This window comes from Saimiri boliviensis, chromosome 2 (genome assembly GCF_048565385.1).
Source record: "Saimiri boliviensis isolate mSaiBol1 chromosome 2, mSaiBol1.pri, whole genome shotgun sequence".
Lineage (NCBI taxonomy): Eukaryota > Metazoa > Chordata > Mammalia > Primates > Cebidae > Saimiri > Saimiri boliviensis.
In genome coordinates, this window is record NC_133450.1 from 57,373,791 (window position 1) to 57,397,963 (window position 24,173).

Below are 24,173 nucleotides of genomic sequence, written 5' to 3' on the forward strand. Positions count from 1 at the left end.
AGGCACGCATCACCATGCCCAGCTAACTTTTTTTTTGTATTTTTAGTAGAGACGGGGTTTCACCATGTTGACCAGGATGGTCTTGATCTCTTGACCTCGTGATCCACCCGCCTCGGCCTCCCAAAGTGCTGGGATTACAGGCTTGAGCCACCGCGCCCGGCCATATCATTCTTTTAGACTAAAAATCCACAGATGCCTACAATGCAATTTCCCCTCAAGCTGCCACTGATGGTTTTTATATTAATACCCAAGAAACGGTATCTTGACTGTTTGCAACAGAAGTAATAAATAGTAGGCACAAGAGGTGGCAGACTTTTTTATTTCTTTTTTGAGATGGAGTCACACTCAGTCACCCAGGTGGGAGTGCAGTGGCACAATCTCGGCTCACTGCAACCTGTGCCTCCCAGGTTCAAGCAATTCTCCTACCTCAGCCTCCTGAGAAGCTGTAACTACAGGTGTGCACCACCATGTCTGGCTAATTTTTGTATATTTAGTAGAAACAAGGTTTCACTATGTTGGCCAGGCTAGCCTCAAACTCCTGACCTCAAGTGATCTGCCCACCTCAGTCTCCCAAAGTGCCGGGATTACAGGGGTGAGCCGCCACACCTGGCCAGAATTTTTAAGTCAAGTCAGAAGAGGAGGTTGCTTTCCATCACCATAAATTTCTATTTTAAAATGTGCTTTCATTAAGTTTAGAATACTGGTTAAGTGTACTCCTTTTCAGAGAAGGACCTTTATTACTTAAAGCATCTGACAGTACCTACTCCACGCAATTGTTTGTTTTTGTTGTTGTTGTTGTTGTTTTGAGACAAAGTCTCACTCTGTCACCCAGGCTGGAGAGCAGTGGCGCAATCTTTGCTCACTGCACCCTTCACCTCCTGGGTTCAAGCGATTCTCCTGCCTCAGCCTCCCAAGTAGCTGGGATACAGGCACGTACCACCACACCTGGTTGATTTTATATTTTTAGTAGAGACAGGGTTTCACCACGTTGGCCAGGCTGGTCTCAAACTCCTGAACTCAAGTGATCCACCTGCCATGACCTCCCAAAGTGTTAAGACTACAGGTGCCAGCCAAGGCTACCTGCCTACTCCATGCAATTGTAACGGTTACTAAATATTGTCATTCCATCATGTAGGGTGGGGGTGAATAAAGATACACCTTAGCAAAAACAATACAGACAATTCAGGAAACACTTTCCAGTTTAATTACATCAAAGCTATATCCAAAATAAAAATAACAGAAACGAAGATTGCTTATAACTCCAGAACATTTTAATTCTAAAGAGCTTTAATAAATAAAAAGCCCCATAGTTTCCAAATGTTCATCAAAAAGAGAATATCAGTCCCATCCATACAGGGGAAAATCAAAGAAAAAAAAAAGGAGAGGGTGAGAGATGAATGAAGGTTGACAACTATTCTCCTTTATAAAGAGAAAACACTGCTTCCTCAGTGTCACTTAAGAATAGGAACAGGCAGGAGGAAAGTAACTGTCCATATTTGCCTTATATACGGTATTGGGTAATTAAATGCCAATTGTGCTGTTTAGGAATGGCTTGCTAAAACATTGAAAAAATGAAAGACTTCATCCTTGTCATAGACTGCCACTTCAGTGGAACATTCGGTGCACATGACTGGGTGATAGATTTCTTCCACATCTGTCTCTGCCTTCTTGGCAGTATCTTCCTGGTTAGACCTCATCTTCTTATGGCCCCGCCTTTTCTTCCTGTTCTCTGAGGCTTTATATCTTAGAACCTCCTCTTTGTTAATAGAACAATTCATCACGAACATCGCTCTATATTGAGTTTTGTACGATTCATGCCTAAGAGAAAAATGAAATGGAGAATTGGGGTGTATGTTCTATTTTAATAGTTTATCCATTTAGATAAAATTTGAGAACACAAAAAACTTACTGAAATACCAACCAAAGTAAATACACAGGAACGAAACAGCAAGTTTAAAGAAATTTTAAACAGTTGTTTTAAGAATAATTAAAATAGGCTGGGTACAGTGGCTCATGCCTGTAATCCCAGCACTTTGGGAGGCCCAGGCGGGCGGATTACGAGCTCAGGAGATGGAGACCATACTGGCCAACATGTGAAACCGCATCCCTAAAAAAAATAAATAATTAATTAAAGCTTGTGGGCAAGGTGGCTCATGCCTGTAATCCCAGCACTTTGGGAGGCCGAGGCAGGCAGATCACCTGAAGTAGGGAGTTCGAGACCAGCCTGACCAACATGGAGAAACCCCGTCTTTACTAAAAATACAAAAAATTAGCCAGGTGTGGTAGCGCATGCCTGTAATCCCAGCTACTCGGGAGGCCGAGGCAGGAGAATCGCTTGAACCTGGGAGGTGGAGGTTACAGTGAGCTGAGACTGTACCATTGCACTCCAGCCTGGGCAACAAGAGCAAAACTCCATCTCAAAAAAAAAAAAAACTTGTGAACACAGCTCTACAGACTTGAACTCTTAGCCTTCAAGTGATCCTCCTGCCTCAGCCTTCCTACTAGCTGGGATCACAGGCACAAGCCACTGCACCTGTCAGAAGAAACTTTTTAGTATATAATGGTATAAAGAAGAACTGTAACCTCTTCTCTACTGCTTTTTGAAAGTAACTTTTATCTCAGGGGAAAAAAATCATTTACTCTTCAAACTCAGACAAAAGTCGTTGGAAACTTGTCAGGTAATGTGCAGTAATCTTTGACTACTGTCTTTTCACACTGTGGCCTGAGACTCTGCCCTCTTCTCATTACAGATGGTGCCACTGTGGTCAACATTTTAGTAAAAGCTACATGTTTAAAAGCTTAAGGAACTTCTGACTTTATAACATCTACTCTCAGCTATTACACATTTAATTAGTTTAGTGTCGGGGTCTCCAAAGCCCAGGCTGCAGACCGGTACCAGTCTGTGGCCTGTTAGGAACTGGGCAGCACAGCAGCAGGTGAGCAGCAGACAAGGGAGCATTACTTCCTGAGCTCTGCCTCCTGTTAGATCAGCAGCAGCATTAGATTCTCCTAACAGTATGAACCCTATGGTGAACTGCGCATGTGAGGGAGCTGGGTTGCGTGCTCCTTATGAGAATCGAACTAATGCTTGATGATTCAAGGTGGAACAGTTTCATCCCAAAACCATCCCCCTATGTTGTTCACCTCATATATGTAATTTTCCAACTTAGTAAGTTGTTCTTCTTTTTTTCCCCTTAGACCTCAAGGGACAAAATACCTATCTGTCTAAAAACAGTGAACTCACACTGTGCACTCATAAGCTCCAAATATTAATCTTTACCTTCACTAGCACCATAACCACCTGGAATTAAGAATGTGTGAGTGGGCACTTCTCCAGGTAAACATATAATCTAACCTTTCAAAATATCCTGAAATAAAAATAGTTCTAGTTTCCTATGTATGTACTTGCATGACTCTATCTGTCTCAGATCTCTAAGAATCCCTTATCACATGTTAATGTATATTTTCCCCTTTCTCTGTATCTCTTGTGCATCAGAACAAATCATTTTTCTAAACTTTTTTTCCTTTTCTTCCCACCTCAGCCTCCAAAGTAGCTGCTGGGACTACAGCCATACGCCAACACACCCAACTAAGTATTTTTTTGTTTCGTAGAGATAGAGTCTCACTGTGTTGCCCAGACTGGTCTCAAACTCCTGGCCTCAAGCCATCCTCCTACCTTGGCCTCCCAAAGTACTGGGATTATAGATATAAGCCACTGTGCCCATGATTTTTAAAAAAATTATTTCAATCTCTTTGTTTCTGAACCACCTGGGCTATCCTGGAGATCACTGAGTTTTCTTAAAACTGCTATTTTGAATTCTTGGTCAGAGAGCTCATATCACAGTGTTGTTGAGTTCAGTCACCGTTTCCTCGTTTTATCCATTTGAAGAGGTCATGGTTCCATTTGCTACTGTGTCTTGTGGAGGTACATTTATGTCTTTGTATTGAAGGATTATTTATTTATTCCAGTCTTCTCTGCTTGGCTTGTTTTGGTTATTAGATATATTTACCTAGAGATTCTTTGCAATTTGCAATTTGCAGGTTGATAGTCTTTCTTTTGAGAGATGGGGATCTCACCTTTGTTTGGTTACCCAGGCTGCAATGCAGTGGTGGTCCAGCCCACTGCAGCCTTGAACTCCTGGGCTCAAGCCATCCTCTCACCTCAGCCTATTGAGTAGCTGGGTCTATAGTCTACATCACTACACTCAGCTAATTTTTTGGTTTTTTATTTTTTTGTAGAGACCAGGTATCACTGTGTTGCCTAGGCTGGTCTCAAACTCCTGGGTTCAAGTGATCGCCTCAGCCTCCCATAGTACTGGGATGACAGGCATGAGTCACTGTGCCCAGCTTAAAAAGTATAAAAGCTACTTTTTTTTTTTCTAGGACAGAGTCTCACTGTCACCAGGGTGGAGTGCAGTGGTACGATCTCGGCTCACTGCAACCTCTATCTCCCAGGTGCAACTGATTGATTCTCCTGCCTCAGCCTCCTGAGCGGCTGGGACTACAGGCATGTGCCATCGTGCCCAGCTAATTTTTTGTGTTTTTAGTAGAGACAGGGTTTCACCACGTTGGCCAGGATGGTCTTGATCTCTTAACCTCATAATCCACCCGCCTCGGCCTCCCAAAGTGCTGGGATTGCAGGCGTGAGTCACCATGCCCAGCATAAAAGCTACTTTTTTTTTTTTTTTTCTTTTTAAAGACAGGGTTTCACCATGTTGGTCAGGCTGGTCTTGAACTCCCAACCTCAGGTGATCCTCCCAGCTTGGCCTCCAAAGTGCTTGGATTATAGGCGTGAGCCACCACGCCTGACCTTTCTTTTCTTTTTTTTTTTTTTTTTTTTAATAGAGATGGGGTTTCACCTTGTTGGTCAGGGTGGTTTCGAACTCCTGACCTCAGGTGATCCACCCACCTCGACCTCCCAAAGTGCTGGGATTACAGGTGTAAGCCACCATGACCAGCCAAAGCTACTCTTAATAGAACTATATATAACCAAACTTCATTGTATAAAGATTAGTCACATAGCACCAAGAATATAAATACAGAACCTTATTAGAATTCCTGAGTACCACAAAAGTCTGTTTCTGGGCTGGGCACGGTGGTTCACGCCCATAATCCTAGCACTTTGGGAGGCCAAGGTGGGTGCATCACTTGAGGTCAGGAGTTCAAGACCAGCCTGGCCAACATGGTGAGACCCCTGTCTCTACTAAAAATACAAAAATTAGCTAGGTGTGGTGGCAGCCGCCTATAATTCCAGCTACTTGGGAGGCTGAGGCAGAAGACTTACCAGAACCCACAAGGCAGAGGTTGCAGTGAGGTAAGATTATAACACTGCACTCCAACTTGGGCAACATCTCCAAAAAACAAAAAAAAAAAGGTCTGTTTCTGATTTAAACAAAGTGTGTGTGTGTGTGTGTGTGTGTGTGTGTGTGTGTGCGCGCGGTGTGTGTGTGTCCTTCATCCATTACCTTTGGCAATCAAGGCACAGTGTGGTCATGCAGGCAGGACAATTCAAGACAGCGTCACTATTTGGAACAGGCTGTTGTTGATGTGACCTCTGTCGTCCCAAACCATGGTAACTAGAACAGAAGAAAGTGGAAGAAACACATATTAAAACCAAATGTTGATTTCTAGTGTCATTTTCCAATAAAAAGAATCAGTCCTCTTCAGAGAAATGGCTAATTCTAGGAATCAGGAATACAAGATGAACCTGGAGCATCTTTTAGTGCCATAAAGGAAGGACATATTCAAGAAAACAAAAACCAAACAATGAGGTGGTTATGACAAAGGGAAACAGGAGCCAACCAAAAGAATCACCAACTGCCAAAGCTGAAACAAACTGAGCAACAAAATAAAGTCAGATTGGATTACAACCCAAAGTATAAAATAAATACCCAAGAGTCCATGCTAGTATAAATGTATTGAATAAATAAATAAATGGGGAGAACAAATAAATCCCCACACAGAATTCTAAATGATCTATAAAGATGCTCTTCTCTCACAGTGGTGGAGTGTAACTCCCTAGTCCTTAAATTTGGATTGGACACAGTGACTTCCTTCCAAAGGGCACAGTATGGTAGCGTGGTAAAAGACTAACTTCATAGTAGAGAAAGCTAACACTGGTCAGCAAGGTGATCAAGGCCAACATCAACACAAAAAACTCATGCTGGTACTATGTACTCTTGAAATAATGTGATGAAAATGGCTCTGTACTTCCATGTTCTTCCTCATAAAAATCCATAATCCCATCCTAATTATGAGAAAAAACATCAGACAAATTCCCACAGAGGAGCCTCCTACATATACCTGACTAGTGCTCCTCAAAGTACATAAAGGCACTGAAAACAATGGAAGTCTACGAAACTGACATAGGCAAGAAAAGCCTGTGGAGACACGGTAACGAAATGTAATGTAGTATTCTACATGGGATACTCAAAGAGAAAACGAACATTACATAAAAACTAAGGAATTTTTTTAAAATTATGGACTTTGATTAATAATAATGTATCAATATTAGTCCATTAATTGTGACAAATGTACCAAAAGTAAAAGTTCATGAATTTTTTAAAAACAATACAGCTACATTTAAAAAAGAATGCGGCCGGGCACGGTGGCTCAAGCCTGTAATCCCAGCACTTTGGGAGGCGGAGGCGGGTGGATCACGAGGTCGAGATCGAGACCATCCTGGTCAACATGGTGAAACCCCGTCTCTACTAAAAATACAAAAAATTAGCTGGGCATGGTGGCGCGTGCCTGTAATACCAGCTACTCAGGAGGTTGAGGCAGGAGAATTGCCTGAACCCAGGAGGCGGAGGTTGCAGTGAGCCGAGGTCGCGCCATTGCACTCCAGCCTGGGTAACAGGAGCGAAACTCCGTCTCAAAAAAAAAAAAAAACAATGCATACAGCCAGACATGGTGGCACACATCTGTAATCCCAGGCCAAGGTAGGCAGACCACTTGAGCCTACGAGTTTGAGACCAGCCCAGGCAACATGGTGAAATCCTCTCTATAAAAAATTTTTTTAAATAAAATGACAATAAAAATAAACAATGACACACAGGGCATGGTGGCTCACGCCTATAATCCCAGACCTAAAGGAGGCCAAGGCAGGATGGAATTGCTTGAGCCCAAGAGTTTAAGACCAGCCTGGGCAACATAGCAAGACCTCGTGTCTATTAATAATTAAATTAGAGGCTAGACACAGTGGCTCACGCCTGTAATCCCAGCACTTTGGGAGGCCGAGGCGGGTGGATAACCTGAGGTCAGGAGTTCAAGACTAGCCTGACCAACATAGTGAAACCCCGTCTCTACTAAAAATACAAAAATTAGCCGGGTGTGGTGGTGGGCGCCTGTAATCCCAGCTGCTTGGGAAGCTGAGGCAGGAGAATCACTTGAACATTGGAGGCAGAGGTTGCGATGAGCCAAGATTGCCATTGCACTCCAGCCTGGGCAACAAGAGCGAGACTCCATCTCAAAAAAAAAAAAAAGAAAGAAAAGAAAATTAAATTAGAAATAAAAAAAAAAAAAAGCATACACTCAGGAGACTGAGGCAGGAGGATCACTTGAGCCCAGAAGTTCAGGGTTATAATGAGTTAGGATAGTGTCACTGCACTCCAGTCTGAGCAACAGAGCAAGACCCTGTCTTTAAAAAAAGAAAAAAGAAAAAAGGCTGGGAGTGGTGGCTTACAACTGTAATCTCAACACTTTGGGAGGCCAAGGCGGGCAATCACCTAAGGTCAGGAGTTCGAGACCAGGCTGACCCACATGGAGAAACCCCATCTCTATTAAAAATACAAAATCAGCCGGGCGTGGTGGCACACGCCTGTAATCCTAGCTACTTGGGAGGCTGAGGCAGGAGACTCCCTTGAACCCAGGAGGTGGAGGTTGCAGTAAGCAGAGATCACACCACTGCACTCCAGACTGGGCAACAAGAGTGAAAACTCTATCTCAAACAAAACAAAACAAAAAATGGCCAGGCACCACAGCTCATACCTGTAATGCCAGCACAGGAGGTGAAGACAGCAGGATCAACTGAGGCCAGGAGTTCAAGATCAGCTTGGGCAACACAGCAAGACTTCTCTAGTAAAAATCATTTTTAAAATTAGCCACAAGGTGTATGCCTATAGTCCCAACTACTCAGGAGGCTGAGGTGGGAGGAGTGCTTGAACCCAGGAGGCAGTGTGTGCCTACAGTCCCAGCTACTCAGGAAGCTGAAGCAAGAGGGTGCTTGAGCCCAGAAGTCTGAGGCTACAGTGAGCTATAACTGCACCACTGCACTCCAGCCATGGCGTCTCTTTAAAAAAGGTGGGGCGAGGGCCGGGCACGGTGGCTCACGCCTGTAATCCCAGCACTTTGGGAGGCCGAGGCGGGTGGATCATGAGGTCAAGAGATCGAGACCATCCTGGTCAACATAGTGAAACCCCGTCTCTACTAAAACTACAAAACATTAGCTGGGCATGGTGGCGCATGCCTGTAAAACCAGCTACTCAGGAGGCTGAGGCAGGAGAATTGCCTGAACCCAGGAGGCGGAGGTTGTGGTGAGCTGAGATCGCGCCATTGCACTCCAGCCTGGGTAACAAAAGCGAAACTCCGTCTCAAAAAAAAAAAAAAAAAAAAGGTGGGCGAAGGGTGTAAAAACAACATAAAAATCCCTCAGTGGATGAATGGATAAACAAATTGTGGCATATACATACATGGGATACTATTCAGCCATAAAAAGTAAAGTACTGGCATATGCTAAAATGTAGATGAACCTCAAAAGCACTACGCCCAGTGAAAACAGCCAGATACAAAAGGCTACATACTGTATAATATCCCATTCATTCTGTATGAGGTGACTCTTTGGGTACAAAAAAGAAAAAAATAATCCCATTCATATGAAATATCTAAAATAAGCAAATCCACAGAGACAATGCACAGATCAGTGGCTGCCAGGGGCTGAGGGGAAGCATAGGGAAACTACCAAACAGTACAGGGTTTTCTTTTGGGATGATGAAAATGGTTGAAACTAAATAAAAGTGGTGGCTGTACAACATTGTGAATGGTATTAAATGCCACTAAATTGTTCACTTTTAATGTGGGTAATTTTATTTAATTTCATCTCAAAATTTTTAACTGCTCCTTGCAGAGCAGGGTTACCCCATAAGCAGTGTACACAGAGTAGCCTCATCTCAATTTTTTTTGTTTTTGTTGAGACAGTCTCACTTGGTCATCCAGGCTGGAGTACAGTGGTACAATATCAGCTTAATGCAACCTTCGCCTCCTGGGTTCAGGCAATTCTCCTGCCTCAGCCTCCTGAGTAGCTGGGATTACAGGCACACAATAACACCCCCAGCTAATTTTTATTTTTTGTTTTTTGGTTTTTTTTTGAGACGGAGTTTCACTCTTGTTACCCAGGCTGGAGTGCAATGGCGTGATCTCGGCTCACCACAACCTCCGCCTCCTGGGTTCAGGCAATTCTCCTGCCTCAGCCTCCTGAGTAGCTGGGATTACAGGCACATGCCACCATGCCCAGCTAATTTTTTGTATTTTTAGTAGAGATGGGGTTTCACCATGTTGACCAGGATGGTCTTGATCTCTTGACTGACTTAGCCTGAATTCAACAAGTTTTTAAAAAACCAACTGTCTGACTAAAATTTGCTGGTTATTTTCAAAATAAACTATTCAGCAGTTTTTTCCTCAAACTTTTTGTTTGTGTGTGTTTGTGTAAACACATACACATACACTCAAAATGTGAATGCAGTGGAAATCATCTTTCAATCATTTTTTTCTAAAGATTTTGAATATGAATTTATGTTCTTACCCTCTTCTCTGTGCATCAACCCAGGCCTGATCTCTGTTATCTTTTTCAGGATCATATAGTAGCTCATCATTTGTCGGAATCTTGTGTTGTTTCTTCTTTTTTTTCTTGGTCACCTGTACTAATTTTGAAAATGTTAGGATATGGCTAAGAATCACATCTCAAGTTCATACTTCTTTAAAAGAAGAGTCTCATTTCCCAAGCAATACATTTATTTATTTTCCTTAAAAAGTTAAAAAAGGTGCTTATGCCGGGCGCGGTGGCTCACGCCTGTAATCCCAGCACTTTGGGAGGCCGAGGCAGGTGGATCATGAGGTCAAGAGATCGAGACCATCCTGGTCAACAAGGTGAAACCCTATCTCTACTAAAAATACAAAAATTAGCTGGGCATGGTTGTGCATGCCTGTAATCCCAGCTACTCGGGAGGCTGAGATAGGAGAATTGCCTGAACCCAGGAGGCGGAGGTTGTGGTGAGCCGAGATCGTGCCATTGCACTCCAGCCTAGGTAACAAAAGCGAAACTCCGTCTCAAAAAAAAATAAATAAATAAAATAAAAAGTTAAAAAAGGTGCTTAATGATGGGGAAGATTAAAAAAAAAAAAGAAAAGGAAAAAACGATAAAAAAGGGACAGACATAGTGGCTCATGCTTATAATTCTAGCACTTTCAGAGGCCAAGGTGGGTGAATCACCTGAGGTCAGGAGTTTGAGAACAGCCTGGCCAATATGGCAAAATTCCATCTTTTTTTTTTTGAGACGGAGTTTCGCTCTTGTTACCCAGGCTGGAGTGCAATGGCGTAATCTCGGCTCACTGCAACCTCCGCCTCCTGGGTTCAGGCAATTCTCCTGCCTCAGCCTCCTGAGTAGCTGGGATTACAGGCATGCGCCACCATGCCCAGCTAATTTTTTGTATTTTTTTTTAGTAGAGACGGGGTTTCACCATGTTGACCAGGATGGTCTCGATCTCTCGACCTTGTGATCCACCCGCCTCGGCCTCCCAAAGTGCTGGGATTACAGGCTTGAGCCACCGCACCCGGCCAAAACTCCATCTTTACTAAAAATACAAAATTAAGGCCAGATGCAGTGGCTCACACCTGTAATCCCAGCACTTTGGGAAGCCCAGGTGGGCAGATGACCTGAGGTCAGGAGTTCAAGACCAGCCTGGCCAACATGGTGAAACCCTGTCTTTATTAAAAAATTCGCTGGGCATGGTAGTGGGCATCTGTAATCCTAGCTACTTGGAAGGCTGAGACAGGAGAATCACTTGAACCCAGGAGGTAGAGGTTGCAGTGAGCCAAGATGGTGCCACTGCACTCCAGCCTGGGCAACAAGAGCAAGACTACGTCTAAAAGAAAAAAAAAATACAAAATTAGCCAGATGTGGTGGGAGGTGCCTAATCCCAGCTACTCGGGAGGCAGAGGCAGGAAAATCTCTTGAACATGGATGGGGGTGGGGGGCGGCAGTGTTTGCAGTGAGCTGAGATGGCACCATTTCACTCTAGCCTCTGTGAAAGAGTAAAAACTCTGTCTCAAAAAAATAAGTTAAAAAAACCCTTCATCCAAAGAAATGCTTGTCTAGGTGAGGTTTGGTAGCTCACACTGTAATCCTAGAGCTTTGGAAGGCTGAGACAAGAGGTTCACTTGAGAGCAGGAGTTCAAGACCAGCCTGGCCAACATAATGAGACCCCATCTCTACACAAATAAAAATTAAAAATTAGCCAGACACACCTGTAGTCCTAGCTAATAAGGAAGCTGAGCTAGGAGGATGAGGATGCAGTGAGCTATAGCAGTCTGAGGAGTCTGAGGATGCAGTGAGCTATAATTGCACCATTGCATTGCTGGAGCCTCGGTGATAGAGTGAGACCTATCTCTAAAGAAGTAAAAAGTTGACCAAAATTTTAAAAATAAAGTTCTTCTCCAACTAATAAGACATTAAAATGAAAATGACAGAGGAGGCAAAAATTGTTTCTTTACCAAAAGCTGGTATCTCAAGGACTAAGTTCAAACAATGAGAATTCAGAGTCTCAAAAGAGCCACTCAAAGCAAGCCAAGAATAGAAACTGGCCGGGCATGGTGGCTCACGCCCATAATCCCAGCACTCTGGGAGGCTGAGGCGGGTGTATCACCTGAGGTCAGGAGTTCAAGACCAGCCTGACCAACATGGTGAAACCCCATCTTTAAAAAAAAAAAAAAATGAATAGAAACTATTTTTAATGGATGAATTCTCCACACATTCTTATATATAAAATGCTACTGAAATTAGAAAAAAAAAATTTCAAAAGTGAATTGAAAAAACAAACTATGTGGTCAGGCACAGTGGCTCACATCTGTAATTCCAACACTTTGGGAGGCAGAGGCAGGAGGATTGCTTGAAGCCAGGAATTCGAGACCAGCCTTATGTAACAAAGCAAGACCCTGTCTCAAAAAAAAAAAAAACTAAAACAGAAAAGAAAAGAAAGGAAGAGAGGAAAAAAGAAAGAAAATAGAAAAAACACCTATGGCAGCTATATACACTAGACTTTTTTGTTGTTCTTTTTTTGAGACCGAGTTTCACTCTGTTGCCCAGGCTGGAGTGCAGTGGGGCGATCTTGGCTCACTGCAACCTCCACCTCCCTGGTTCAAGTGATTCTCTGCTGAAGCCTCCCAAGTAGCTGGGATTGATTACAGGCACCTGCCACCATGCCTGGCTAGTTTTCGTGTTTTTAGTAGAGATCAGGTTTCACCATCTTGGCCAGGTTGGTCTTGAACTCTTGACCTTGTGATCCACCCGCCTCAGACTCCCAAAGTACTGGGATTATAGGTGTGAGCCACCTCGCCTGGACCCACACTAGATATTTTTTTTTTTTTTGACACGGAGTTTCGCTCTTGTTGCCCAGGCTTGCGTGCTATGGCTTGATCTCGGCTCACTGTAACCTCTGCCTCCCGGGTTCAAGTGATTCTCCTGCCTCAGCCTCCCAAGTAGCTGAGATTACAGGTGCATACCACCATACCCAGCTAATTTTTTTATTTTTAGTAGAATCGGGGTTTCATCATGTTAGCCAAGCTGGTCTTGAACTCCTGACCTCAGGTAATCCGCCTGCCTCAGCCTCCCAAAGTGCTGGGATTACAGGTGTGAGCCACCACACTCGACCTAGACTTTTTAAATGTATTCTAGCAGGCCTGTAGTGGTGGCTCATACCTCTAATCCCAGAACTTTGATAGGCCAAAGTGGGCGGACATCCTGAGGTTAGGAGTTCGAAAGCAGCCTCGCCAACATGCAAAACCCCATCTCTACTAAAAATACAAAAAGTAGCCGGGTATGGTGGCATGCACCTGTAGTCTCAGCTACTTGGGAGGCTGAAGCACTAGAATTGCTTGAACCCAGAAGGCAGAGGCTATACTGAGCCAAGATTTTGTCACTGCTCTCCAGTCAGGGTGACAGAGTGAGACTCCGCCTAAAAATATATACAAATAAAGACATATTTTAGCAGGTCAATATTTAAGTAATAATGTATAAAAGTATAATATTGTTCTTTACCACAGAAATTTGTTATTTTAATATTTCGGTGTAATTACTCATATAATTAGTTTTAGCTCTTATCATGTTCAACTTTGCTCAAATTTTATAAAAATTCAATTTTGAGGGCTGGGCGCAGTGGCTCAAGCCTGTAATCCCAGCACTTTGGGAGGCCGAGGTAGGTGGATCACGAGGTCAAGAGATCGAGACCATCCTGGTCAACATGGTAAAACCCCATCTCTACTAAAAATACAAAAAATTAGCTGGGCATGGTGGCGCGTGCCTGTAATCCCAGCTACTCAGGAGGCTGAGGCAAGAGAATTGCCTGAACCCAGGAGGCGAAGGTTGTGGTGAGCCAAGATCACGCCATTGCACTCCAGCCTGGGTAACAAGAGCAAAACTCCGTCTCAAAAAAAAAAATTCAATTTTGAAGCACACAGAGGCTGACTGAAAGCAACACTTTATGAAAAATTCTGGGCCGGGCGCGGTGGCTCAAGACTGTAATCCCAGCACTTTGGGAGGCCGAGGCGGGTGGATCACGAGGTCCAGAGATCGAGACCATCCTGGTCAACACGGTGAAACCCCATCTCTACTAAAAATACAAAAAATTAGTTGGGCATGGTTGCACATGCCTGTAATCCCAGCTACTCAGGAGGCTGAGGCAGGAGAATTGCCTGAATCCAGGAGGCGGAGGTTGCGGTGAGCCGAGATCGTGCCATTGCACTCCAGCCTGGGTAACAAGAGTGAAACTCCATCTCAAAAAAAAAAAAAGAAAAATTCTGCAGGAGGAGGCCAGGCACAGTGGGTCACACCAGTAATCCCGACACTTTGGGAGGTTGAGGCACGCAGAGCACCAAGACCAGCCTGGCTAACAAGGTGAAACCCAGTTTCTACTAAGAATACAAAAAATTAGCCGGGCATGGTGGCACATGCCTATAATCCCAGCTACTCAGGAGGCTGAGGCAGGAGAATCGCTTGAACCCAGATGGCAAAGGTTGCAGTGAGCCGAGATTGCACCAATGCACTCCAGCGTGGGCAACAAGAGCAAAACTCCATCTCAAAAGAAAAAATAAGAAAAATTCTGCAGGAGGATTAAACATAGAAAGTACTTGCAGTCATGAAAACAAATATTGCTGCTATAGAGAACCTAAAAGGGGAGGCGACAAGAGCCCTGAGGAGGGGGGATATTAAGTTGGGAAACACTCTCTCTCACTCCCTAGGTATACCCAAGCAGCACCACTGTTGGTGCCATGTTCTCACATGCCTGCATCCCCAGCTTTTCTCATTAACCAATCCTGCTTTTGTTCTCACATCAATGGCATACAATTTCTTTCTTTCTTTTTTTTTTTTTTTTGACACAGAGTATCACTCTGTCTCCCAGGCTGTTGGAGTGCAGTGTGGGAGATCTTGGCTCACTGCAACCTCTGCCTCCCAGGTAAAGCGATTCTCCTGCCCCAGACTCCGAAGTAGCTGGGACTACAGGCATGCACCACCACACCTGGCTTAATATTTATATTTTTAGTAGAGACGGAGTTTCGCCAAGTTGGCTAGGCTGGTCTTGGAACTCCTAACCTCAGGTGATCCACCCACCCGGCCTCCCAAAGTGCTGGGATTACAGGCGTTGAGTCACCATGCCTGGCCGCAATTTCTTAAAAGACCAAACTAGGAGAAAAATCCTAACATTCAATAATTGTTAGGTAAACCTTTTTAAAGATTTAAAATAAAATGTAACTGCTAACCCTGGTAAATAGGTTACTCACCTGCTTTGTCTTCATCCTCAGAATCAGAATCAAAATATATATCATCATAGTATCTTGCTGGAGCTGTTGCAACTTTTCCATTTCCTGAGGAAGATCCTAATCAAAGCAGACGTAAAGTTTACATACTAAACCATACATAATTCGCAAGATAAAAAACTCCATATATTCTTCCATCACCTCAAAGCAATATCAACTCCTTCATAATATCATTTGATGGCGAAATATTTTCATAACAATGACTTACTTGATGTCTGTTTTCTATGCAGGCACAGAGAATTGGCCCTCCTTAAAATGTTCCAAATCTTGAGAAAATTCTTCTCCCTTCCCACAAATCTCATTAAATAAAATAGCCATATTTTCAGATTGCCAGCACATATATCTCTACCTTTCAGTCATGCAGTATACTGTGCAGAACAAATAACAAACATTTTGTTCTAAAAACACTAGGAGAGGCTGGGCGCGGTGGCTCACACCTGTAATCCCAGCACTTTGGGAGGCCGAGGTAGGCAGATCACGAGGTCAAGAGATCAAGACCATCCTGGCCAACGTAGTGAAACCCCATACTAAAAATACAAAAAAATTAGCTGGACATGGTAGCGCGTGACTGTAGTCCCAGCTCATTGGGAGGCTGAGGCAGGAGAATTGCTTGAACCCAGGAGGCAGAGGCTGCAGTGAGCCGAGGCTGCGCCATTGCACTTCAGTCTGGCGCCTGGTGACGGAGTGAGACTCTGTCTCAAAAAAAAAAAAAAAAAAAAAAAAAACACTAGGAGAAAAAAGATAAGAGCCTGGCATAGTGGCTCATGCCTGTAATCCCAGCACTTTGGGAGGCCAAGGCGGGTGGATCACAAGGTCAGGAGACCAAGACCATTCTGGCTAATATGGTGAAACACCGTCTCTACTAAAAATACAAAAAAATAACTGGGCGTGGTGGCATGTGCCTGTAGTCCCAGCTACTGGGGAGGCTGAGGCAGGAGAAACACTTGAACCTGGGAGGCGGAGGTTGCAGTGAGCCGAGATGGCGCCACTGCACTCCAGCCTGGGCAACAGAGTCAGACTCCGTCTCAAAAAAAAACAAAAGGATAAGAATCCTACTAAGAACCCTATAGGAAGGCAGGAGAAATGAGTCAAGGACAGTTTTCTCCTCACTTGTGCCAAGATGTCATCATATGCTCACATCCCTAATTCCTCTCATTTAGCATCTGATTTAGCTTTTATTATATTATTATATGCTTTGAGTTCTTTCCAGCTAATTCATAGCGTATCAACTGAAAATCAATGCTGCTGAAGAGTTCTACTTTCTTTTTTTTGAGATGGATTCTCACTCAGCTCACTGCAACCTCTGCACCGCCCCCTCACCCCTGATTCAAGAGATTCTCTTGCCTCAGCCTACCAAGTAGCTGGGATTACAGGCGCCTGCCATTGCACCCGGCTAACTTTTTGTATTTTTAGTTGAGGCAGTGTTTCACCATGTTGGTCAGGCTGGCCTTGAACTCCTAACATCGTGATCCACCCGCCTCGGCCTCCCAAAGTGCTAGGATTACAGGTGTGAGCCACTGCACCAGGACAGAGTCATATTTTCACAAACCAGTTTTCAGGTCAGGTACATTTTACATAAAGACCAAGTATCAAAATAAAGTATGTTTCCTTACTTAGTAAATGAGACAGGAATCTGTGGTGATACATGATTAAAACTGCCACATTTTAGTGCCATCTAACCCTAAAAATACTTCTGTAAGTTTGTGTGTCTTTTTTTTAACGCTAGAGTAAAAACTGCAAAATAAAATTAACCAAGTAAACAGTACTAACTAATCTTTTTCCAAGAGCACAAGACAGTTCTCTGCAGTCATCAAAGTAAACTCCAGGCCAGGCACAGTAGCTCACACCTATAATCCCAGCACTTTGGGAGGCCAAGGCAGGAAGATCACTTGAGCCAGGAGTTTAAGACCAGCCGGGACAACACAGTTGGGACCCTGTCTCTATAATTTTTTCTTTTTTTTAATTTGAGATGGAGTCTCACTCTGTCACACAGGCTGGAGTGCAGTGGTATGATCTGAGCTCACTGCAGCCTCCATCTCCCGGGTTCAAGTGATTCTCCTGCCTCAGCCTCCCCAGTGGCTGGGACCACAGGTGCGTGCCACCAAGCCCACCTAATTTTTTATATTTTTAGTAGAGACAGGGTTTCACCACCAGGCTGGTTTTGAACTCCTGACCTCAAGAGATCCACCTACCTCAACCTCTCAAAGTGCTGGGATTACAGACATGAGCCACCATGCCTGGCCGCTACAATTTTTTTTTTTAATTAGCTGGGCACAGTGGTACATGCCTGTGATCTCAGCTATTCAGGAGGCTGAGGTGGGAGGATCATTTGAGCCCAGGTGTTTTAGGCTGCAGTGAGCTATGATTACACCACTCTACTCAAGCCTGGGTGGCAGAATGAATCTAAAATAATAAATAAATCAGTAACTTTTTTTTTAATGAGAAAAAGAAGACTAGCTCAGACTGCTAAATACATTTACTCTTCCATTCAATAAATATTTATTGAACACCTACTAAAAGTGCTGGGGACACAGAAGAGCACAAATAAGGTTCCTGCCCTTATGGAGCTTACGGAAATATATATATAAAATTGAACCAAAAGTTTACCAGTTCCCAGAGAGGATAACTTGTCCTCCATTGTTTTCATGGTAGAATTTAATTCAGCTTCCATTTCCTTTTCAAATTCATCTTCACTAGATGATTCACTTTCTCCAGTAAGACATTCTCTGATGAGTTTTCGTTTTTGGTCAGGAGTTCCATGTAAAAGCACATCCACTTCATCTTCAGAGCTAGCATACATTTAAATAAAAAAGAATATGAATATTTTAAAATTAAAATAATTTAAAACTCCCAGTATCTTACTGTCCAACAATTTTAAGTTTTACATGGTTGCATTTGATGTATATTACATATGGCTATTTTCAACAGGCTACTTCTGCATATTTCTAATCTTTTTTTTTTTTTTGAGACAGAGTTTCACTCTCGTTACCCAGGCTGGAGTGCAATGGCACGATCTTGGCTCACCACAACCTCCGCCTCCTGGGTTCAGGCAATTCTCCTGCCTCAGCCTCCTGAGTAGCTGGGATTACAGGCACGCGCCACCATGCCCAGCTAATTTTTTGTATTTTTAGTAGAGATGGGGTTTCACTATGTTGACCAGGATGGTCTCGATCTCTTGACCTTGTGATCCACCCGCCTCAGCCTCCCAAAGTGTTGGGATTACAGGCTTGAGCCACCGCGCCCGGCCCATTTCTAATCTTTTTTAAATTTTTATTTATTTTTTTTTTGGAGATGGAATCTCACTCTGTCACCCAGGTTAGAGTGCAGTGCCATGATCTCAGCTCACTGCAACCTCCACCTCCCCAGTTCAACTGAGCCTCCCACCTCAGGTTCCCCAGTAGCTGGGACTACAGGCACATGCCACCATGTAGAGATGGGGTTTCACCATGTTGCCCAGGCTGTTTTTTGTTTGTTTGTTTTGAGATAGAGTCTCACTCTTGTCACTGAGGCTATAGTGCAGTGGCATGATCTAGGCTCAACGCAACCTCCGCCTCCTGGGTTCAAGTGATTCTCCTGTCTCAGCCTCCCAAGTAGCTGGGATTACAGGATTCAGACACTCCATTTCAAAAAATAAACAGACAACATAGATAGATAGATACATAGATAGACAGACAGACAGACAGACAGATATTCTGGTTGTGATACTACACTATAGTTTTGTAGTATGTTAACACTGGAGGAAACTGGGGAAAGGATACACAGGATCTCTCTGTATTATTTCTCTTATTCTTTAAGATGGGGATATCACTGGGTTGCCCAAGCTGGAGTACAATGGTGCCATCTTGGCTCACTGAAACCTCTGCCTCCCAGGCTCAGGTCACCCAACCAACTCAGCCTCCCAAGTAGCTAGGACCACAGGTATGCACCACCATACTCAGTTAATTTCTTATGTTTTTGGTAGAGACAGGATTTCACCATATTGCTCAGGCTGCTCTTGAACTCTTGAGCTCAAGTAAGTCTCCTGCCTCAGCCTCCCAAAGTGCTAGGCTTACAGGTGTGAGCCACTGCACCAGGCCTGTATTATTTCTTATAACTGAATGTGAATCTACAAAAACCTCAAAATAAAATGTTTAACTGAAAAAAACGGAATCACAAAGCAAGAGTTGTTTTTTCTGCCAATTTTTTTCAATCCTTGTGATTATTTCAAGCAAAATCTCAAGTTTTCAGCACTGCTGGGAAAGGCCATAATGCATCATGGATCCTGGATATGCAAGTTAAGTATGCCAAGAATGCAAGGTTCTGACCACTGTTCACTCCAGCCATTTCTCAGGATTGTGTTTGCAGCGAACGACCTTGAGAAATGAGATATGTCTCCTTCCAGGACAAAGAGCAGGTATATTTATTGTCTGCTATGAAAGAGGTGGATTCTCCAAACTGAAGTATTCTTTAGCCACAATGCCAAACCACTGAACATGCAGCATTCTTCTAGGACCCCCAGCGTAATACCTGTAGGTCTGAGAAGCAAAAGCAAGCCACACTAACATGATGCTCATGCTGCTTGCTGTGCTATATGTAGTCTTATCTTTGACCCAGGAGTCTCATGTCTTCAGTCAGTTTCTGTGAAACAATGACAAGCTACAATGTATTAGCTTATAGTGTAAAATTAAATCCTGACAGATACCTAACACTAATCTCCCTTTTTAAAATAATAAGCATTTGTCGGCCGGGCGTGGTGGCTCAAGCCTGTAATCCCAGCACTTTGGGAGGCCGAGGCGGGTGGATCACGAGGCCAAGAGATCGAGACCATCCTGGTCAACATGGTGAAACCCCGTCTCTACTAAAAAAAGTACAAAAAATTAGCTGGGCATGGTGGCACGTGCCTGTAATCCCAGCTACTCAGGAGGCTGAGGCAGGAGAATTGCCTGAACCCAGGAGGTGGAGGTTGCGGTGAGCCGAGATTGCGCCATTGCACTCCAGCCTGGGTAACAAGAGCGAAACTCCGTCTCAAAAATAAATAAATAAATAAATAAAAATAAGCATTTGTCTTAAAGCCTTCAGCAGGCAATACTGTCAGGTAACATTGTTTTGTTTTTATAACATTCATCTTTACAGTTACCTTACCAGTGGCAACTGTCTCAGGATTATAAAGCTTCCTTAAATAAATTTTACAACATGCCAGATTCCGTGGCTCAAGCCTCTAATCCTAGCACTTTGGGAAGTCGAGGCAGGTAGATCGCCTGAGGTCAGGAGTTTGAGACCAGTCTGGCCAACATGTTGAAACCTGATCTCTACTAAAAATACAAAAAATAAGCCGGGTGTGGTAGCACCTGCCTGCAATCCCAGCTACCCAGAAGGCTGAGGCAGGAGAATTACCGGAACCTGGGAGGCAAAGGCTACAGTAAGCCAAGATCCTGCCACTGCACTCCAGCCTGGGCAACAGAGTGATACTCAGTCTCGAAATAAATAAATAAATGAGATGTGTGTATGTGTGTGTGTCCTTTCACAGACAGGACCCATAACTGAAACTCTTTTTCACAGGGAATCCTGATATACATCCTCACTCCTCACCAAAGAAATCTTAATAGCAGTCTGATTTCCTATGCATCCAATGTCTCCCATGACAATATGAGGAAACATTGTTCTTCTAATTTTTTTGTTTAAAGAAATAAGATCTCACTATGTTGCCCAGGCTGTTCCTTTACTGCTAGGCTCAAGAGATTCTCCCACCTCAGCCTCCCAAAGTCCTGGGACTACAGGCATGGGCCACCACACCCGGCCACGGTTGTTAATGAAAGCATGGCTTCACAGAAAGCTTCTTTGAACAGAATGAATGTTTTAAGCTTTAAGACTAGGATCTGGCCAGGCACAGTGGCTCATGCCTACAATCCCAGCACACTGGGAGGCTGAGGCAGGCGGATCACCTGAGGTCAGGAGTTCGACATCAGCCTGACCAACATGGAGAGACTCCATCTTTACTAAAATACAAAATTAGCTGGGCATGGTGGCACATGCCTGTAATACCAGCTACTCAGGAGGCTGAGGTAGGATCATCGCTTGAACCCAGGAGGCAGAGGTTTCGCTGAGCCCAGAACACATCACTGCACTCCAGCCTGGGCAACAAGAGTGAAACTTTGTCTCACAAAAAAAAAAAAAAGAATCTGCTGACAGCTTAAGAAATAACTAGGGCCAGGTGCGGTAGCTCACGCCTGTAATCCCAGTACTCTGAGAGGCCAAGGTGGGCGGATCACGAGGTCAGGAGTTCAAGACCAGCCTGACCAAAAAGAAACCCCATCTCTACTAAATACAGAAATTAGCCAGGTATGGTGGTGCACACCGGTAATCCTAGCTACTCAGGAGGCTGAGACCGGGGAATCACTTGAACCCAGGAGGCAGAGGTTGCAGTGAGCTGAGACTGTGCCACTGCACTCCAGCTTGGGCAACACAGCAGACTCCATTTCAAAAAAAAAGAAATAACTAGGCCAGGCGCAGTGGCTCACACCTGTAATTCCAGCACTGTGGGAGGCCAAGGCAGGCAGTGCAGGAGGTCAGGAGTTCAAGACCCCACTGACCAACATGGTGAAACCCCGTCTCTACTAAAAATACAAAAGTTAGCCAGGGGTAGTGGGCATGCCTGCAATCCTAGCTACTCAGGAGGTTGAGGCAGGAGAATCGCTTGAACCCAGGAGGGGAAGGCTGCAGTAAGTCATGATCTCACCACTACACTTCAGCGTGGCTGAGAGTGAGACCTTCTCTCAAAAAAAAGAAGAAAGAAAAAGAAATAACTAAATTGGTGTAGAAATCTCTTGGTAATATACCTTCAAGTTTCCCTGTAGAATATACCGCACCCTTCTAGAAATCCCACAAACTTTCGTCCGTGCCTGTCTCAGGTCAATATTTTCTACAATGCTCTTCAAGATATCTACTTTACCTTATTACCCTTATCATACTGTAAGGCTCTGGAAGACAAGGACCTTATGATTTACCTCTGTAGCTAGGAGCAAAAATAAAGCAGTCCCCAGTGTAGGAAAAAAAGAAAAAAAAAAGTCCTGTTCAATAATCCCTTATTTCTGTTTATGGCAGTTTAGTCAAGATGGGCACTTCACATTAAGTCCTATGAGCCTCACAATAAATTTACATGTGTTATACTATGTTATATAGCTTGTACAACTATAGGTTATTATAGTTCCATTTCACAGGTAAGTAACATAAGATAAGTGACCTGCCTTCGGTCACTCTGCTGCCAAGCAGTAGAGGCAGGTTTCGAACTCGTCGCTTTTGAAGATTTACACGCGGTCCCCCGTGATTCCGCAATATCTCTCTTTCTACAGACAAATGGGCCCCGCCTCCCCGGGAGCTGCGCGACCCCATCAGGAAAGCCCTTTGGCCTCGCACAAGCGACAGTGATGTACGACAGGCTCCCGAGCCGCTAGGCCGAGGGCCGGCAGGCGCAACGAGTGGAGGCGACCAAGCCAGGCCTCCGCCCGAGGCCTCGGGTGCCAGGATAAGGCAGGGCCCACCTGCTCAAAGCCGGCTCCTCGTCACTAGGCTCGTCAATCGCGTAGGGGTCGTAGTCATCCGGAAGCCGGTTCATGGTGGCCTGCAGCGGCCTACGCCGTCCACTGCGATCTGCAGCGTCTCTGTTTACTCTGCAAGTCCCGTCCCTAAAGCATCCCGACGCCACTTCCGCCTGCACTTCCGAGTCCCCCTGCGCGCCTGCGCAGACGACAGAAGCGAAGGGTCAGGTAAAAGGTGGGGAAGAGGCGGGGCTCATGCCTGTGTACCAGCACTTTGGGATACCAACGTAGGAAAATCACTTGAGGCCAGAAGTTCAAGACAACCCTAGGCAACAAAGTGACACTATGGCTACAAAAGTTTAAAACATCAGCTAGGCAGGGAGGCTGACGCAGGAGGATTGCTTGAGCCTAGGAGTTAAAAGGTGCAGTGAGCTGTGATTGCCACTGAATACTCTTGCCTGTACAACAGAGTAAAACATTTTTAAAAAAATGTTAACACGACCCCGCTCTCCCATCATCCTCCCCTGCCCTCCCCCGTAAAAATAAATAATAATAAAAAAATGTTAACACAAATATTTTTAAACCACTGAAAAATTAGTGGATCACATAACCCAAATTCCATTTTAATTCGTGAATTGGATATTATACACAAAATTCCCACCTCATCACTGATGCTAATAATTTTTATTAAATTATCTATACCCCTTTAACTTTGAATTCTGAGGTACTTAAACACACATTTTTCATACCAAATTGTGTCTTACAAACTACTATGAATGGGCAGTGCTAAAATAGTCACTTTTGAAGACTTTAAATTTATTATCAAATGTGGTTTTTTGTTTAATTTTTTGTACAGACAGGTATCTCACTATGTTGCAAACTCCTGGGCTCCAGTGATCCTCATGCCTTGTTCTCCCAAGGTGTTGGAATTATAGGTGTGAGCCACTGTGCCCAGCCACATGTGTATCCTCGTCGAAAAGTTGCCATCTCATGCTTTTCTAGGCCAAATCTGCCTTTTTCCTGCTAGTTTGGGGTGTGTAGAGAAACTTCTTTATTTGGCATGGACTAGGCACCTGGGGGAAAGTATCCCGGGATCTGTAACTGCTGGCAGAAACGGCAGAGTATGTATGGGCAATTAATCCTGGTACAGGGAAGTATTAGGCTGAGAGGTTTAGGAAGGACCTGCCGGGGGTGAGTTCCCTGCCATCCCATGTTCCCACCCAGGGGAAGATGGAGTCCCTGGGAGCTGCCGATCCCACCCAGGCAGGTGCTGGGGCTTGTTGGCAGCCGTGGCTCATGCCTGTAATCCCAGCACGTTGGGAGGCCAAGGCGTGCAGACCACCTGAGATCAGGAGTTCAAGACCGACGTGGGCAACATGGTGAAACCCCATCTCTACTAAACACACAAAAATTAGCTGGACAGAAGAATCGCTTGAATCCAGGAGGCGGAGGTTGCAATGAGCCAAGATCCTGCCACTGCACTCCGGCCTGGGCGACAGAGGGAGACTCTGTCTCAAAAAAAAAAAAAGGTAAATACAAAACTGGAAGAAGGAAACAAAAACTTTGGCCAGGCAC

At 44.3% G+C, this 24,173-nt stretch overlaps 1 protein-coding gene across 1 annotated transcript; it reads right to left on the bottom strand.

The window, feature by feature from the left end:
- Positions 1-1,188: 1,188 nt before the first annotated feature.
- EAPP (E2F associated phosphoprotein) lies at positions 1,189-22,786 on the bottom strand. Its single transcript, XM_039469241.2, has 6 exons — positions 22,602-22,786; positions 17,692-17,873; positions 15,049-15,144; positions 9,800-9,917; positions 5,466-5,576; positions 1,189-1,818 (listed from the first exon to the last, which is right to left on the bottom strand). Exons 1-6 carry the CDS (start codon positions 22,673-22,675, stop codon positions 1,542-1,544), a joined length of 858 nt encoding a protein of 285 aa, XP_039325175.2. The 5' UTR covers positions 22,676-22,786; the 3' UTR covers positions 1,189-1,541.
- Between the last annotated feature and the right edge of the window lie 1,387 nt (positions 22,787-24,173).